Genomic DNA, 17,845 nt, shown 5'->3' with positions numbered 1-17,845 from the left:
GATCAGCTCGTAGGCCGCAGTATACCAGTCATCAGCTCGTAGGCCGCAGTATACCAGTGATCAGCTCGTAGGCCGCAGTATACCAGTGATCAGCTCATAGGCCGCAGTATACCAGTGATCAGCTCGTAGGCCGCAGTATACCAGTGATCAGCTCGTAGGCCGCAGTATACCAGTCATCAGCTCGTAGGCCGCAGTATACCAGTCATCAGCTCGTAGGCCGCAGTATACCAGTCATCAGCTCGTGGGCCGCAGTATACCAGTGATCAGCTCGTAGGCCGCAGTATACCAGTCATCAGCTCGTAGGCCGCAGTATACCAGTGATCAGCTCGTAGGCCGCAGTATACCAGTGATCAGCTCGTAGGCCGCAGTATACCAGTGATCAGCTCGTAGGCCGCAGTATACCAGTGATCAGCTCGTAGGCCGCAGTATACCAGTGATCAGCTCGTAGGCCGCAGTATACCAGTGATCAGCTCGTAGGCCGCAGTATACCAGTCATCAGCTCGTAGGCCGCAGTATACCAGTCATCAGCTCGTAGGCCGCAGTATACCAGTCATCAGCTCGTAGGCCGCAGTATACCAGTCATCAGCTCGTAGGCCGCAGTATACCAGTGATCAGCTCGTAGGCCGCAGTATACCAGTGATCAGCTCGTAGGCCGCAGTATACCAGTGATCAGCTCGTAGGCCGCAGTATACCAGTGATCAGCTCGTAGGCCGCAGTGTACCAGTGATCAGCTCGTAGGCCGCAGTATACCAGTGATCAGCTCGTAGGCCGCAGTATACCAGTGATCAGCTCGTAGGCCGCAGTATACCAGTGATCAGCTTGTAGGCCGCAGTATACCAGTCATCAGCTCGTAGGCCGCAGTATGCCTGACTTCCACAGGTGGGGGTTGTGCTTACAGCCAGGACGTTTGGCATTTGCCAGAGAACACCAAGATTCACACTGAGCACATGTAACAAGAGTCTGGAGACGCCGTGGACAACATTCTGCTGCCTGCAACATCCTCCAGCATCACTGGTTTGGCGGTGGGTCAGTAATGGGGTGGGGTGGCATTTCTTTGGGGGGGGGGCCGCACAGCCCTCCATGTGCTTGCCAGAGGTAGCCCGACTGCCATTAGGTACCGAGATGAGATCCTCAGACCCCTTGTGAGACCATATTCTGGTGCGGCTGGCCCTGGGTTCCTCCTAATACAAGACAATGCTAGACCTCATGTGGCTGGAGTATGGCAGCAGTACGAGGAAGGCATTGTAAGAGGAAGGCATTGATGCTAAGGACTGGCCCGCCCGAGCCCCAGACCTGAATCCGATTGAGCACATCTGGGACATCTCGCTCCATCCACCACAGACTGTCCAGGAGTTGGCGGATGCTTTAGTCCAGGTCTGGGAGGACATCCCTCAGGAGACCATCCTCCACCTCATCAGGAGCATGCCCAGGCGTTGTAGGGAGGTCATACGGGCACGTGGAGGCCACACACACTACTGAGCCTCATTGGGACTTGTATTAAGGACATTACATAAAGTAGGATCGGCCTGTAGTTGGTTTTCCACTTTGATTTTGAGTGTGACTCCATATCCAGACCTCCATGGGTTGATACATTTGATTTCCATTGATAATTTTTGTGGGATTTTGTTGTCCGCGCATTCAGCTATGTAAAGATGAAAGTTTCATAGTTCATTCATTCAGATCTAGGATGTTATCTTAGGGTCCCCTTAATTTTTTTTTAGCATTGTATATATTTGAAGATTTATCACAGTCGGAGCTACTGGAATAAATCTGGACCAGATTTTAATCCGGGCCATTCAGTTGACGCCATATTTTTTTTTTTGTTAAACCAACCCCCCCTCCCCCTCGTTAAGTAAATAAAACCAAGCAAATCCAGAATTAATTTCTCTTATTGCATTTATTTCTATATAATAATATATAATATTCAATTCTTTAAACTTAACAATTCGCAAATTCATAAACATCCAGCTCAGATAGTCAGATTAATAAAACAGTGATAAAGCAAAAAGCCATTGACTGCTTCAAAATCCTCAAAAAAGGGTCAAAGTTTGGTTCAGCCAGGTTTTTTTTTTTCTTTTTTTTTTTATTAGGTCTCAGAAATGCACAATATTTGTTGGCGGGTGAAGAGAATGTATTTTGTATATTTTATTTAATTTTAATTTTTTTTTAGGATTTTATATATATATTTTTAAAGAGGTTTAATGAAAACTAAAGAGGAAAATACAAAAAAAAAAAAAAAAAAAAATAAAGAAAAGTGCAAACAATCGCATTCTATACACCGTATCCTGCCAGGTAGGAGAAGGATATTGACTCCAAAGAGCCAAGAGACAATAAGTCCCTGTACTGAACCGATTACGTTTCTGATCATGAACCTGTTTTCTCAACATGGCGGCAACCACCCAAAAAAATATTCAGCCACAAAAAAATATTCAGCCTAATACATCACTAGGACCGTGTGTTATTGTGACATCACTATTAGAGATGAGCGAAGTTACAGTACATTCGATTCGTCACTAACTTCTCGGCTCGGCAGTTGATTCCTTTCCCTGCATAAATTAGTTCAGCTTTCCGGTGCTCCGGTGGGCTGGAAAAGGTGGATACAGTCCTAGGAGACTCTTTCCTAGGACTGTATCCACCTTTTCCAGCCCACCGGAACACCGGAAAGCTGAACTAAATTTATGCAGGAAAAGTCATCAACTGCCGAGCCGAGAAGTTCGTGACGAATCGAATTTACTGTAAGCTCGCTCATCTCTAATCACTATTTCTGAGTGATTGAAGAGATCAGTGGTCTTCAACTTGCGGACCTCCAGATGTTTCAAAACTACAACTCCCAGCATGCCCGGACAGCCGATGGCTGTCCGGGCATGCTGGGAGTTGTAGTTTTGAAACATCTGGGAGGTCCGCAGGTTGAAGACCACTGGAATAGATGAATGGCTCACAACATAGGGGAGATCTACTAAGATAAAAAGCCTAAAAAAAAAATATATATATATATATTATTTCATGTATTCAAAAACATTTTTTGCAAGATGAGCAAGGGGGGGGTGGGGCTAGAAAAAAAAAAACTTGAACAAAAAAACATAAAAAAATAAATATCACTCAAAAACTCAAGCAATGAATGCACAAGGAGCTCCGTGCATATTTTCTTGTCATGCAAATTTTACTTTATTTTATTCACACGGCCTTTTTAAGACTTCAAATTTTAATAGGTTCAATAGAAGAGAGAGAAAAAAAAATAGATAAAAAAAAAAAATGATTCCAGAAAAGATGTGGGGTTCAAAAAGAGGCAGACACGTTAAAGAAGGGGGGGCGGGGTATACAAGCTGGCTTAAGATGGCGGCTTTCTTTTTTGTTTTTTTTTCTAGAAAAAAAAAAAAATTACATACAAAAATAACGCTTACTCTCGCCCTTCTGATACTCGTGTTTTTTTTTTATTTTTATTTATTTTATTATTATTATTTTCATCATCTCCATATAGTCCCTCTTTCCCTCTGGGTCTCAAACTGCTGGTAGTAAAAGGGTCTAGAACAAAGAGTTCGGGTAGTGGGAAGAGACTAAGGCTCCATCCTGTGGATCGCCCCTTCTTCATTCTCACTCTTAAGCCGACATTATCCAAAGTGCAGTTATGCAAAGCAAAAAAAAAAAAAAAAGGTTTGCCCCTTTCCAAAAAGAGAGAGAGAAAAACAAAACCAAAAAGATACCAGGGCATAGAGGAATAGCGTGGTTTCTTACACTATAGTCCTAGAACTTTGATAAAAAGCTGAAAAATGTCTGTTAGTAAAGTCGTCCCTGCCGTCCGCCCTCAGAGGAGGAGGAGGAGGAGGAGGAGGAGGAGGAGGGAGGGAAAGCTCCACGCTGAAAAGAAGAAGAGGGGAGAGAGGCGGCTCATGAGGGGATGCACTGGACTCGGTCAGGACCCTCTTCATCGTCGTCAGAACTGTCGGAGGTGCTGGGGGAGTCGTCGGAGTCTGCGTCCGTTGTGTTTAGGCCAGGGTCTCTTCTCCTCTGCCATAGATGAGGGAGGGGGAGAGAAAAAAAAAAAGTTAAAAATAAAGTACAAAACATTACCCTCACTCACTGGCAAACACATGTCCCCCTTTCCAAACTTACCTCCACTGAGAGCAGCAATGGCTCTTAACCCTCATGACAACTACATTCACCCCCTCCCTCCCCCCCCACCCCTAATGGCAGCAACATCGCCTTCTTATTCACCCCTTGTCCACTGGCAGCGGCATTCAATCCTTTCCCAACCCTCCTCCACTGGCAGTAGGATCCAATTCCTTCTCACCCCTCCCCTACTGGCAGCGGCATTCAATCCCTTCCCAACCCTCCCCTACTGGCAGCGGCATTCAATCCCTTCCCAACCCTCCCCTACTGGCAGCGGCATTCAATCCCTTCCCAACCCTCCCCTACTGGCAGCGGCATTCAATCCCTTCCCAACCCTCCCCCACTGGCAGCGGCATTCAATCCCTTCCCAACCCTCCCCCACTGGCAGCGGCATTCAATCCCTTCCCAACCCTCCCGCACTGGCAGCGGCATTCAATCCCTTCCCAACCCTCCCCCACTGGCAGCGGCATTCAATCCCTTCCCAACCCTCCCCCACTGGCAGCGGCATTCAATCCCTTCCCAACCCTCCCCCACTGGCAGCGGCATTCAATCCCTTCCCAACCCTCCCCCACTGGCAGCGGCATTCAATCCCTTCCCAACCCTCCCCCACTGGCAGCGGCATTCAATCCCTTCCCAACCCTCCCCCACTGGCAGCGGCATTCAATCCCTTCCCAACCCTCCCCTACTGGCAGCGGCATTCAATCCCTTCCCAACCCTCCCCCACTGGCAGCGGCATTCAATCCCTTCCCAACCCTCCCCCACTGGCAGCAGCATTCAATCCCTTCCCAACCCTCCCCCACAGGCAGCGGAATTCAATCCCTTCCCCAATCCTCCCCCACTGGCAGCGGCATTCAATCACTTTCATGTTTCGGTGCACTGGCCGACCACTTCATCAAACATGTAGGATACAGGTTTGTTTTTTACATATACACATATACATACATACATATATATATATATATATATATATATATATATATATATATATATATATATATATATATATATATACACACACATATATATATATACACACACATATATATATATATATATATATATATATATATATATATATATATATATATATATATATATATATTTTTTTTTTTTTTATCTAGCTATAAAAAAAAATCATATTTTTGCCATTTTTCCTCTAGTAGTTGTATAAAAACGTTGCTTTTACATGTAAAAATGCATAAAATTTATACAAACTAGATAAAATTGCAAAAAAAAAAATGTATTAAAATTTTTATCTAGTTTTATAAAAAAAAATCTTTTCACATATGCATTTTTTATGTTTGTCTACATGTTCATTTATGGTATAAATCTGTGCTATAAATTGGCAGCAGCCTGTATCCAACATGCCTGATGAAGCGGTCGCCCAGTACCCGAAACGTGTTGCATTATGGGTGTGTTTCTCTTACATGTTAAAGTTCATCCAGCATAGACAGACTCCCAAACCTCGGAGGAAAGTTTTGTAGGTTTGTCTCAAGTTTGCGAGCTACAGGACGACGCATCACATCCTATTTCCAGGGTTGTGCTTGGCAAGCGCAACTATTTACGGTAAGCGTAAGATCACATTGTGCGTTTACTGCTATTGGCACTACTACACTATGGAGACCCACGCCCACGCTGAGAAGGGCTGCTGGAAACTCTGGAAATGTATTTGACTTTATTCTTCCCTTCTGAGATGAGTCAGTGGGAAACAATGTAACGGAACCATCATCTCCGCACCTGCAGCACTAAAATACAAAACTACTGCCCGGACCCGGCAATTTACAGGAACAGAACAGCGAATGGATGCTTCACTCTGAGCAACACAATGGAAGTAATGGAGGAGCGCAGGTGGAGTGGTATTAAAGGGGTATTCAGGCTTTATAGATCTTATCCCCTATACAAAGAATAGGGGATAAGATGTATGATCAAAGGGGTACAGTCGATGGGCATCACGGCTACGCCAAGAGACTGAGGACCCCGGCAATCTCTGTGCAGCCCTGGCATTCTGTGCTGCATGGGAAGGGATTGAATGCCGCTGCCAGTGGGGGAGGGATTGAATGCTGCCGCCAGTGGGGGAGGGTTGGGAAGGGATTGAATGCCGCTGCCAGTGGGGGAGGGTTGGGAAGGGATTGAATGCCGCTGCCAGTGGGGGAGGGTTGGGAAGGGATTGAATGCCGCTGCCAGTGGGGGAGGGTTGGGAAGGGATTGAATGCCGCTGCCAGTGGGGGAGGGTTGGGAAGGGATTGAATGCCGCTGCCAGTGGGGGAGGGTTGGGAAGGGATGGAATGCCGCTGCCAGTGGGGGAGGGTTGGGAAGGGATGGAATGCCGCTGCCAGTGGGGGAGGGATTGAATGCTGCCGCCAGTGGGGGAGGGTTGGGAAGGGATTGAATGCCGCCACCAGTGGGGGAGGGTTGGGAAGGGATGGAATGCCGCTGCCAGTGGGGGAGGGTTGGGAAGGGATGGAATGCCGCTGCCAGTGGGGGAGGGTTGGGAAGGGATGGAATGCCGCTGCCAGTGGGGGAGGGTTGGGAAGGGATGGAATGCCGCTGCCAGTGGGGGAGGGTTGGGAAGGGATGGAATGCCGCTGCCAGTGGGGGAGGGTTGGGAAGGGATGGAATGCCGCTGCCAGTGGGGGAGGGTTAGGAAGGGATTGAATGCCGCTGCCAGTGTGCATGGGCTGCACAGAGATTGCGGGGGACCTCTGCATTGGGACCCCTGTGATCATACATCTTATACCAAAGGATAGGGGATAAGATGTATAAAGAGAAAAAATACCCCTTTAAACCTGGGGACAAGGTTTAGAATATGGGCAGGGAGGAGGATGATTGAGACCTATAGGGAAGCGGCACCATGTGTACATTAGGGCCATAGGGGGAGATTTATGAAAACCTGTTCAGAGGAAAAGTTGCCCATAGCAACCAATCAGATCGCTTCTTTCATTTTGCAGAGGCCTTGTTAAAAATGAAAGAAGCGATCTGATTGGTTGATATGGGCAACTCAGCAACTTTTCCTCTGGACAGGTTTTGATACAGCATGATGCTACCTCTGCCATGTTTCACTGTGGGGATGGTGTGCTCAGGGGGATGGGCAGTGTTGGGTTTCTGCACGCATAGCATTTTGCACTGAGGCCAAAAAGTTCAATTTCGGTCTCCTCTGACCAGAGCCGCCTCTTCCACACGGCAAATCCCTTATAGATTTGTGGAGTATCCGTGCCGGAAGACTGGAACTACAGTCGCCACGCCGCCTCCATTCATGTCTATGGGAGGAGGCGTCACGCCCCCTCCCTCAGACATGAATGGAGGGGGAGTGGCGTGACGTCATGAACACAGAAGCTCCAAGCGGCGGGACCCCTGCAATCAGACATCTTATCCCCTATCCTTTGGATAGGGGATAAGGTTTTTCGGCAGAGTACCCCTTTACGTAAGATGTTTAACCCCTTAAGGACTCAGCCCATTTTGGCCTTAAGGACTCAGACAATTTAATTTTTACGTTTTCATTTTTTACTCCTCGCCTTCTAAAAATCATAACTCTTTTATATTTTCATCCATAGACTAGTATGAGGGCTTGTTTTTTGCGCGACCAGTTGTCCTTTGTAATGACATCACTCATTATATCATAAAATGTATGGCGCAACCAAAAAACACTATTTTTGTGGGGAAATTAAAAAGAAAAACGCAATTTTGCTAATTTTGGAAGGTTTCGTTTTCACGCCGTACAATTTATGGTAAAAATGACATGTGTTCTTTATTCTGAGGGTCAATACGATTAAAATGATACCCATTATTATGTACTTTTATATTATTGTTGTGCTTAAAAAAAATCACAAACTTTTTAACCAAATTAGTACGTTTATAATCCCTTTATTTTGATGACCTCTAACTTTTTTATTTTTCCGTATAAGCGGCGGTATGGGGGGCTCATTTTTTGCACCATGATCTGTACTTTATTTTGATACCACATTTGCATATAAAAAACTTTTAATACATTTTTTATTATTTTTTTTTTAAATAAAATGTATTGAAAAAGTAGCAATTTTGGACTTTTTTTTTCACGCCGTTCACCGTATGGGATAATTAACACTTTATTTTAATAGTTTGGACATTTACGCACGCGGCGATACCAAATATGTCTATAAAAATTGTTTACGCTTTTTGTGGGTAAAACAGGAAAAAAACTGACGTTTAACTTTTTTATTGGGGGAGGGGATTTTTCACTATTTTTTACTTTTACATTTTTTTTTTTACACTTGAATAGTCCCCATAGGGGACTATTCATAGCAATACCATGATTGCTAATACTGATCTGTTCTATGTATAGGACATAGAACAGATCAGTATTATCGGTCATCTCCTGCTCTGGTCTGCTCGATCTCAGACCAGAGCAGAAGACGCCGGGAGCCGGAAGGGGAGGGGACCTCCGTGCGGCGTTCTGAATGATCGGATCCCCGCAGCAGCGCTGCGGGCGATCCGATCATTCATTCAAATCGCGCACTGCCGCAGATGCCGGGATCTGTATTGATCCTGGCACCTGAGGGGTTAATGGCGGACGCCCGCGAGATCGCGGGTGTCGGCCATTGCCGGCGGGTCCCTGGCTGCGATCAGCAGCCGGGATCAGCCGCGCATGACACGGGCATCGCTCCGATGCCCGCGGTTATGCACAGGACGTAAATGTACGTCCTGGTGCGTTAAGTACCACCGCACCAGGATGTACATTTAAGTCCTGCGTCGTTAAGGGGTTAAAGTTTTGAATTTGTTGTTTTTTTATCTTTTTTAATTTTTTTTTATTAATAACCTAACCCTGCTTTGTACTTCTCCACAACTTTATCTCTGGCCTGTTTGGTGAGCTCCTCGGTCTCCATGCTGCTGTTTGTTCAGTAATGCTCTCTAACATACTCTGAGGCCTTCACAGAACAGGTGTGTTTGTACCGGGAATTTTAAGTCCACCTGTCTGCAATTGAATCTAATCATGTGACTTGTGAAGGCAATTGGTTGTGCAAGATCTTTGTTAGGGGTCTCACAGTAAAGAGGGGGTGAACACACAGACACACAACACTTTTTAGATTTGTAAATTATTTTAAATCCATGCAATATTGTTCCCTCTTTCAAATGATGGACTATTTTGTTCTGATCCATTACATAAAAAAAAAATCACAATGAAATAAATTAGAATCTGTGGTTTTGCAATGACAAAAGTAAAAGTCCAAGGAGGGGGGGGGGGGGGGGAGACACACTTACGTAATGCACTGTAGCCACTAATGAACCAACAATTAGGGCTGAGAAATTTACAAAAAAAATAATATTTTTTGAAAAAAAAAATTCTTTCCAATTTAGTAAAGACTGTTCTAAGTAAAGGAATTACAACCTGTCAATTAGCAGTAGTGTCTGGCATATCCCTGGCAGCTTGGCATCTTATTAAAGCTGTGTGTGTGCGGTTCTGTAATTACCCATAAATACAGGACAAGTATTGGTGTTTTTACCAGACAAACGACCCACGCACCAAAGACAGAAAAGAGCAGCGGGATCCTAATCCAGGAGTGTAAAGAAAGAGCCACGAGATAAAAAATACTCACTCACCTGAACCCACGGAGCGACAGAAGGAAACTCATACTAAACCATCACTATCCTCAACATAAAGGACCAGTTACTACAACAGTGAGCTGTGGTGTATATAGGAGCAGTATTATAGTAGTTATATTCTTGTATATAGGAGGCAGTATTATAGTAGTTATATTCTTGTATATAGGAGCAGTATTATAGTAGTTATATTCTTGTATATACGGGCAGTATTATAGTAGTTATATTCTTGTATATAGGAGGCAGTATTATAGTAGTTATATTCTTGTATATAGGAGGCAGTATTATAGTAGTTATACATTTGTATATAGTAGCAGTATTATAGTAGTTATATTCTTGTATATAGGAGCAGTATTATAGTAGTTATATTCTTGTATATAGGAGCAGTATTATAGTAGTTATATTCTTGTATATAGGAGCAGTATTATAGTAGTTATATTCTTGTATATAGGAGGCAGTATTATAGTAGTTATACTCTTGTATATAGGAGCAGTATTATAGTAGTTATATTCTTGTATATAGGAGGCAGTATTATAGTAGTTATATTCTTGTATATAGGAGACAGTATTATAGTAGTTATATTATTGTATATAGGAGCAGTATTATAGTAGTTATATTCTTGTATATAGGAGCAGTATTATAGTAGTTATATTCTTGTATATAGGAGCAGTATTATAGTAGTTATATTCTTATATATAGGGGCAGTATTATAATAGTTATATTCTTGTATATAGGGGCAGTATTATAGTAGTTATATTCTTGTATATAGGAGGCAGTATTATAGTAGTTATATTCTTGTATATAGGTGCAGTATTATAGTAGTTATATTCTTATATATAGGGGCAGTATTATAGTAGTTATATTCTTGTATATAGGAGCAGTATTATAGTAGTTATATTCTTGTATATAGGAGCAGTATTATAGTAATTATATTCTTGTATATAGGAGGCAGTATTATAGTGGTTATATTCTTGTATATAGTTGCAGTATTATAGTAGTTATATTCTAATACATATGGGGCAGTAACATCCAATAACTTGCAACCACTTGAAAGGGAAGGTGTTTAAAATCTACTTGTCCATAAGGGCCTTATAGATTGTTTGGTGTAAACTTTCTCCCCTCTTCCCAGCACTCAATGTATTTTTTGAAAAATGTAAGAACAGAAACAATAAGAAAATGCAAAACAGAAAGATCCCCAGAACGTGTGTTGATCACTTAAGGTATAGACTGGTACTCACCCGGTGGTGCCCCCTTTGACGAAGATGATGCATAAGAAACCAAAGCATGTGGTTGTCAAACAAGTCTGCATGGTGTAGACTGTCTTCATCCCTCTCCCGCTTATTTTTCTTAATGACCTGGAATAAGATATAAGGGGTGAACTAGCTTGATGTGGAGAGGGGTCTCCATCACGTGACACTTTCATATAAACACGTAACAGTCCCAATAATGGATTAAAAGCCATTGCTGCTTTACAATATAAAATTATTACTGCATTTAAAGGGGTATTCCGGCTTTATACATCTTATCCCCCTATCCAAAAGATAGGGGATAAGATGTAGGATCGCAGGGGTCCAGCCACAGCGGACCCCCATGATCTCGGTGCAGCCCCCGGCATTCAGTGCCGAATGCTGCCTCAGAGACGGGGACGTGACGTCACAGCCACGCCCCCTCCCATAGACATGAATTGAGGGGGCGTGACTGTGACGGTACTAGGGGGCGTGGCATCACCTCCCCATCTCAGAGGCAGCACCCGGCACTGAATGCTGGGGGGCTGCACCAAGATCGCAGGGGTCCCCTGTGATTATACATCCTATCCCCTATCCTTTTGATAGGGAATAAGATGTATAAAGCCGGAATACCCCTTTAATGACAAGGGAAAAAAGACAGTGTGTTAAGTCAGCTTGATTCCTGATTGGTTTGTGGGGGGGGGGGGGGAATGATGGTAGATTCCCTTTAAAGGCCCGGTACAAATGGGCATTCAGATGCCCTAAGAGTTTGAACATTACACTCTGACTGATGTGCACACATCTTCTGAAGACCCCGATATCCTCCCTCTGGCAGGTAGTGAAGTGGTTACATTCATTCCTCTCCATGTTTGCATCTTCATGGCACCAGTCCCTACTCCCGGGAGCGGTGACTACAGCGCCATATGGATTGGAGATGAGCTCACTGCTGAGCTGACTAATTTCGTGCCCACACATTCAGAGGATGCTTACAAGTGGTTAACCCCTTATCTGCTTTTCTTTTGCCTGGCTCACCTCTTTCACTCCGTCCAGCTCTGTCGGATCCTTTGCCGTGGGCAGCCAGATTTTCACGTCGTAGTCCAAGCCGCTGGTTGCCAGGACCGGTAGATGGGGATGGGGCTCTAAGCAGTTAACCTGTGAAAACATCAGACGGTCAACATATAGACTACTAAACAAAAAAAAAGGTACTCCAGCATTTAAAGAGGAGTTCTGTAGTAAAACACAACTTATATGATTGATATTAAGTTATAGATTGAGGAGGGTCCGACCGCTGGGACCTCCCGCGATCTCCTGAACAGGGCATCGGCAGTCTGCTGTAGGGGGGGGGGGGCAGACCCATAGGGATACATGGAGGGGGCGTGTCGCCCGTGGTTTCCTGTAGGGATCGGAACAACCACTTCCAGCAGACTGTCAGGGCCCCTTTCAGAAGATGGTGAGGGTCCCAGCAGTTGGTCAACCCCCCCAATCTATAACTTATCCCCTAAGTTATGTTTCACTGCACTACTCCTTAAAAATCATATCCCCTATCCAAAGGATAGTGGAACCTCTGAAACAGGGCCACGAATCTCCATACTGCATGGAGTGCGGGATCAGCATTGTCTATGGGAATCCATACAGCGCTTGTCTATCTTTAGTGCTCCTGTAGATAATGCACGGAGGGCGCATGCCGATCCGCGCACCCAGCGTTCTAAACGAATGCCGGGTGCTGCACAGATTGCGCCCAGCTTCAGGACCCCCGCGATCTGATTTCTTATTCTTCTAGCGGCAGAGAACCCCTTTAACTACTATTCTAAATACCTCTGCTTGCCATTAGTGACTGGGAAAGTGTCCTGGTCATGTGATCATGATGGCTTCCAGTTAGGACCTATAGTAAGTTAATAAACACAGTGTTGCTCAACCAGGGTGCCTCCAGCTGTTGCAAAACTACAATTCCCAGCATGCCCGGACAGGCTTTGGGTGTAGTTTTGCAACAGCTGGAGGCACCCTGGTTGAGAAACGCTGTGTTCCACAGGAGCTTGTAAAGTGTAAATGCAGCCCTGTGTGAATGGAGTGCTTGCTCCCTTTGTATTGCCAGAACACGAGCAGGGGGGCCGCCCAGCATTAAGAGGACACAGTTTCGGCCCCCCCATTTCTTTTGGGAATTAATCATATTCTGCAGAGCTCCAAACAACCAAATATTTATTTATTTATTTTTCTTATTACTTTTGCCACCCCTCCTATCCCTGCTATTGGTTGGTCAGAAGCGACCGACCAATAGCAGATCGGGGGGGGGGGGGGGTTATTATTATTATTTTTATTTTTTTTACTTTATTTTCAACAACATATTCCATCCATATACATAAGGACACATAGAATAATCCAATATCTTTAACCCATTACCCTCCCCACCCCAACCACCCGCCCCGTACGACCTACTCCCAGGAAGGACAAAAAAAAACAAAAAAAAAAAACGAGATATTAAAACCCTCTGTATCAGTACCCTCCAGCTCTGTGTCACGTCGGGGCCCGACTCTTCAGAAGCGCTCACTGCGTATTCTGCAGATATTAGCACCAAAGCTGTGCTCCGGAGAGAACTGTAAAGAGCAGCCCCCCCCCCCCCCCGTATACAAGATTGATGTATCGGAACTACGCAAATTATAAGATTACAGGCTGGGGCGCCGCAACAGTAGAAAACAACCGGGATAAATGACAAAGTCTGGGGGCAATGCTGCGGAGTTATCCAGCAAAATACCATCGCACCCGATAGTGAACCCTGGAGAGCGGCGCGAACAAAAGCAGTCGGCTTCTTTATAGCAGCAGAATTATGGCCGTGTGTGAACGTACGGAACCCCCCCACCCCTGGGCCAGTGGTAGAAATAAATGGTGTGACTTAAATATAATATCCCATGCAGAGAATGAGGGTTATCATTAAAGCAGCCGCCGGACAACGTGAGCGGCACCTTCCTGCCGGAGCGGGATTAAGGGATGATGGCGGATCACATTAGGAATGATGAGCAAGTACTGAGACCGCCCATCAATACAAGACAAGTCTTCTTCCACCCTTAGGCAATTGTAGATGTGTATTTCTGGGTGTGCTCTAGTCCCTCCATAATTGGGTGCACTCACCCCGCTCCTCCCTTTCCCCTATAAATGGGTGTGCCAACCCTGACCATCTCTCCCTCCCCCCACAAGTGGGCGTGCTCACCAGCTCTTTCCTTCCCCCTATAAGTGGGGGCCCTCCCCCAGCTCCTCCCCATAAGTGTGTGCACAGACCAGCTCTTTGCTTTCCCCTAGAAGTGGGGGCACTCACCTTACCCTCCCCCTACCAAACGAGGGGACATGCTCACCCTGCTCCTCCTTCTCTACACCCAGTTTCTAGAGACTCCCAGTGTCTTTACAGTAAGTTCGATTCCTCACGAACTTCTCGGCTCAGCAGTTGATGACTTTTCCTGCATAAATTAGTTCAGCTTTCAGGTGCTCCCGTGGTCTGGAAAAGGTGGATACAGTCCTAGGAAAGTCTCCTAGGACTGTATCCACCTTTTCCAGCCCACCGGAGCACCGGAAAGCTGAACTCATTTATGCAGGATAAGTCATCAACTGCCGAGCCGAGAAGTTCGTGACAAATCGAATTTACTGTAAGTTCACTCATCTCTACCAGTTTCTCCCTCCTATGAGTAATCATGCTCATCCAACTCCCCCTTCCCCTTGGGTGCACATCACGCTTCTCCTGCTACATGAGTGCCCCCCGCGCACTGCCTGCCCCCCCCCCCCCCCCCTGCTATCCAAAACTTATCCCCCATCCTACAGATAGGAGATAAGTTTTTTTTTTTTAAATGATACTTGTCCTTTCATTACAAGTGGGCTCATCCCCCCCCCCAATTCCCGATCATGGGAACGCGCCGCTCATGGCACTCCCCAATCCCTGCAGTCTCACAGACACACTGAGCGAGAAGCTGCATCCCCCTCTTTAATTTACAGTCTCCTACTAGATTTTATCCTTCATATAACATAGGGCCAGGGACTATTCATACAGAGTAACATTGTAAGGTTGAGTCCATTGAGTTCAACCTAAAACGACACTGAAAAAAACGCAGATCAGCTCACCACTTCAATGTGAATACGTACCACGTGTAGGAGATGAAAGCTCGGAGAACAATGGGCCGTATCCCATGTAAACATGAACCATAAAGGAGAAAAGTGCCGGTCCGGCTCCCAAAAAAAACACGTGGATAAAAACTTTAATAAATATCCATATTAAAAACAAAAAGGCAGCAACATGTCACTGTAAAAAGTGAACAAAAAACAAAACAAAAACATACTGTGTTGATCCAGAGGAAAAAATAAAAATATAAAAATCATGAGGCTGATGCCAATTGCCCCACGACATAGGAAAGAATCTTTCCCAAACCCAATATGGCGATCACAATAAATCCCTGGACCTGCGTAATTTCTCCACAAATCTAGTATCCATAACTTGTAATGTTATATTTTTGCAGAAAAACATCCAGGCCCCTTGTACTTGTTTATTGAGTCAGAAATCACAACATCATGAGGCAGAAAGTTCCATAGTCTCACTGCTCTTACAGTAAAGAATCTCTGTCTGTGATGATAGTGAAACAGTCTTTCCTCCAGAGGTAGAGGATGCCCCCTTGTCATGTTATCGCCCCCAGGTATAAAAAGATCACTAGAAAGATCTCTGTCCATTCATATATTTGTACATTGGGATCAGATCCCCCCCCAGACGTCGTTTCTTTTCTCTGAATAATAGTTTTTAGGATATTGGGCAGACTGGATGGACCAAATGGTTCTTATCTGCCCACACATCCTATGTTCCTAGATGGACCATTTGATGACTTAGAACAGAGTTTCCCAAGCAGGGTGCCTCCAGCTGTTGCAAAACTACAACTCCCAGCATGCCCAGACAGCCAAAGGCTGTCTGGGCATGCTGGGAATTGTAGTTTTGCAACAGCTGGAGGCACCCTGGTTGGGAAACACTGACTTAGAAGGTTTGTGAACATGTAGAGAACCTATAAACAGCTGGAGAGTGTAGCAGAATTTACTTTCCCCTGTATCCACATGACCAGGACAGATTATCATCCAATGAGATCCGTGAGAATTCAATACAGCAAATGTTCTACAGCCAAAAGGGTCTCTTCCTCCGTAAACCCCCCCCCCCCCATTGGCCTGTATTGTACTCTTATTTCCTTACCACTCCGCCCTTGTCACCATCCATGAACTGCACAATCTGACAGGAAGACTTCTCCCATAGGAAGATGTGACCGCAGTCGCTTCCGCTCACCACAAACTCACTTTTCGGCCCGTAGAAGTTGACCCCTTTTACTAAAAATAAAATACATTAAAAATAAATACGTAAATATAAAATAAAGAATAAAAAAAATAAAAATAAAAAAAAAGTACATGTACCACATTGTTTCACAAAACTAGTGACTAGTAGATCCCTTTTACTGAATGAATAAATAAAATACATTAAAAATAAATACAGAAATATAAAATAAAAGAATAAAAAAATGGTACATGTTAGGGAACGACCGATATTGTTTTTTTAGGGCCGATACGGATAATCGGTGGAGGTTAGGGCCGATAGCCGATAACTTATACCGATATTCCGGTATAAGTTATCGGCTATTTATCCCCCCGCGACACCGCTGCAGATCATTGATTTAAAGCGGGCGCTTTAAATCAATGCACTGCAGTGGCTTTTGCGGTGCCATAGGCCGCCGCCGCCGCCACCACCCACTTCTCTCCCCCTGCCTGTCCGGGGGTCCCGAGTCCTATCACCGCCACCCCCGCACCGCTCCCCCCACCGCCCCGGCCCCATTGCCTCCCCCAACCCCGGTTTTATAATTACCTTTGCCCGGGGTCCACTCTACGTCTGGCTCCGGTGGCGTCCTCCTGAGCTGTCACTGTGCGCACTGACGGTGACGTCACGTCACTCGTCAGTGCGCACAGCGTAACGCAGGACCCAGAAGTAGCGTGGGCCCCGGGAACAGGTAATTATAAAACCGGGGATGGGGGAGGCAATGGGGCCGGGGCGGTGGGGGGGGTGCGACGCGATGTGGCGGGTCTTTGGGGGGGGGGGGGGGTCATTATCGGTAAGGTAATTGCCGATACTGATAATGCCCAAAATCGTGATTATCGGCCAAACCGATAATCGGTCGATCCCTAGTACATGTTACTAGTTTTGCACGACAATTTTTTTTTTTTTTTATTATTATTTATTTCCTTTATTTTCAGTAAAAGGGGTTAACTAGTCACAAGTTTTCTGTGACAATGTGGTACTAGTTGACCCCCTTTACTGAAAATAAAATAAAACACATTAAATAAAAATACATAAATATAAATTAAAAATAAGAAAAAAAAAAAAAATAGTACATGTACCACATTGTTGCACAAAACTAGTGACTAGTTGATCCCTTTTACTGAAAATAAAATAATAAAATACATTTTAAAAAAAATGGTACATCACTAGTCACATTTTTTTTTATTTTATATTTACGTATTTATTTTTATTTAATGTATTTATTTCATTTTTTATATATTTTATTTTCAGTAAAAAAGGGTTTTTACTGAAAATAAAAATTAAATACATTAAATAAAAATAAATACGTAAACATAAATGAAAAATAAAAAATAAATAAACGGTACATGTACCACATTGTCGCACAAAACTAGTGCTAACTATGCTTCTCTGCACTCGACATGGCCATTTTATTCTAAGAAACTACAACCCTCAGCATTTCCTATTCCCAACTTGGAACAGTGGGAACATCTCGGGTCACCGCCCCCAAGCCCCCCCCATGGCGTGCAGACTGCCAAAGAGTTAAGGATGTCAGGACGGCGTATTAGCATAAAACTGCATAAGCAAAGAATCACTTAGCTGGAAATATTTAATGAGTCCTCACAGACATTCACAGCGCCCG

General features: G+C 44.7%; 1 protein-coding gene across 1 annotated transcript in view; it reads right to left on the bottom strand.

The window, feature by feature from the left end:
• Nucleotides 1–2,890: 2,890 nt before the first annotated feature.
• DCAF8 (DDB1 and CUL4 associated factor 8) overlaps nt 2,891–17,845 on the bottom strand; it is a 43,672-nt gene continuing 28,717 nt past the window's right edge. Inside the window, exons 10-13 of the mRNA XM_056544967.1 lie at nt 16,114–16,244; nt 11,940–12,059; nt 10,920–11,036; nt 2,891–4,005 (exon numbers count right to left, since the gene is read on the bottom strand). Coding sequence (XP_056400942.1) covers nt 3,886–4,005; nt 10,920–11,036; nt 11,940–12,059; nt 16,114–16,244 — 488 coding nt within the window. The 3' untranslated portion in view covers nt 2,891–3,885. The remainder of the gene's footprint in view (nt 4,006–10,919; nt 11,037–11,939; nt 12,060–16,113; nt 16,245–17,845) is intronic.

This window comes from Hyla sarda, chromosome 11 (assembly GCF_029499605.1).
Source record: "Hyla sarda isolate aHylSar1 chromosome 11, aHylSar1.hap1, whole genome shotgun sequence".
NCBI classification, from domain to species: Eukaryota; Metazoa; Chordata; class Amphibia; order Anura; family Hylidae; genus Hyla; species Hyla sarda.
This window is presented reverse-complemented; position numbering and strand designations above follow the sequence as displayed.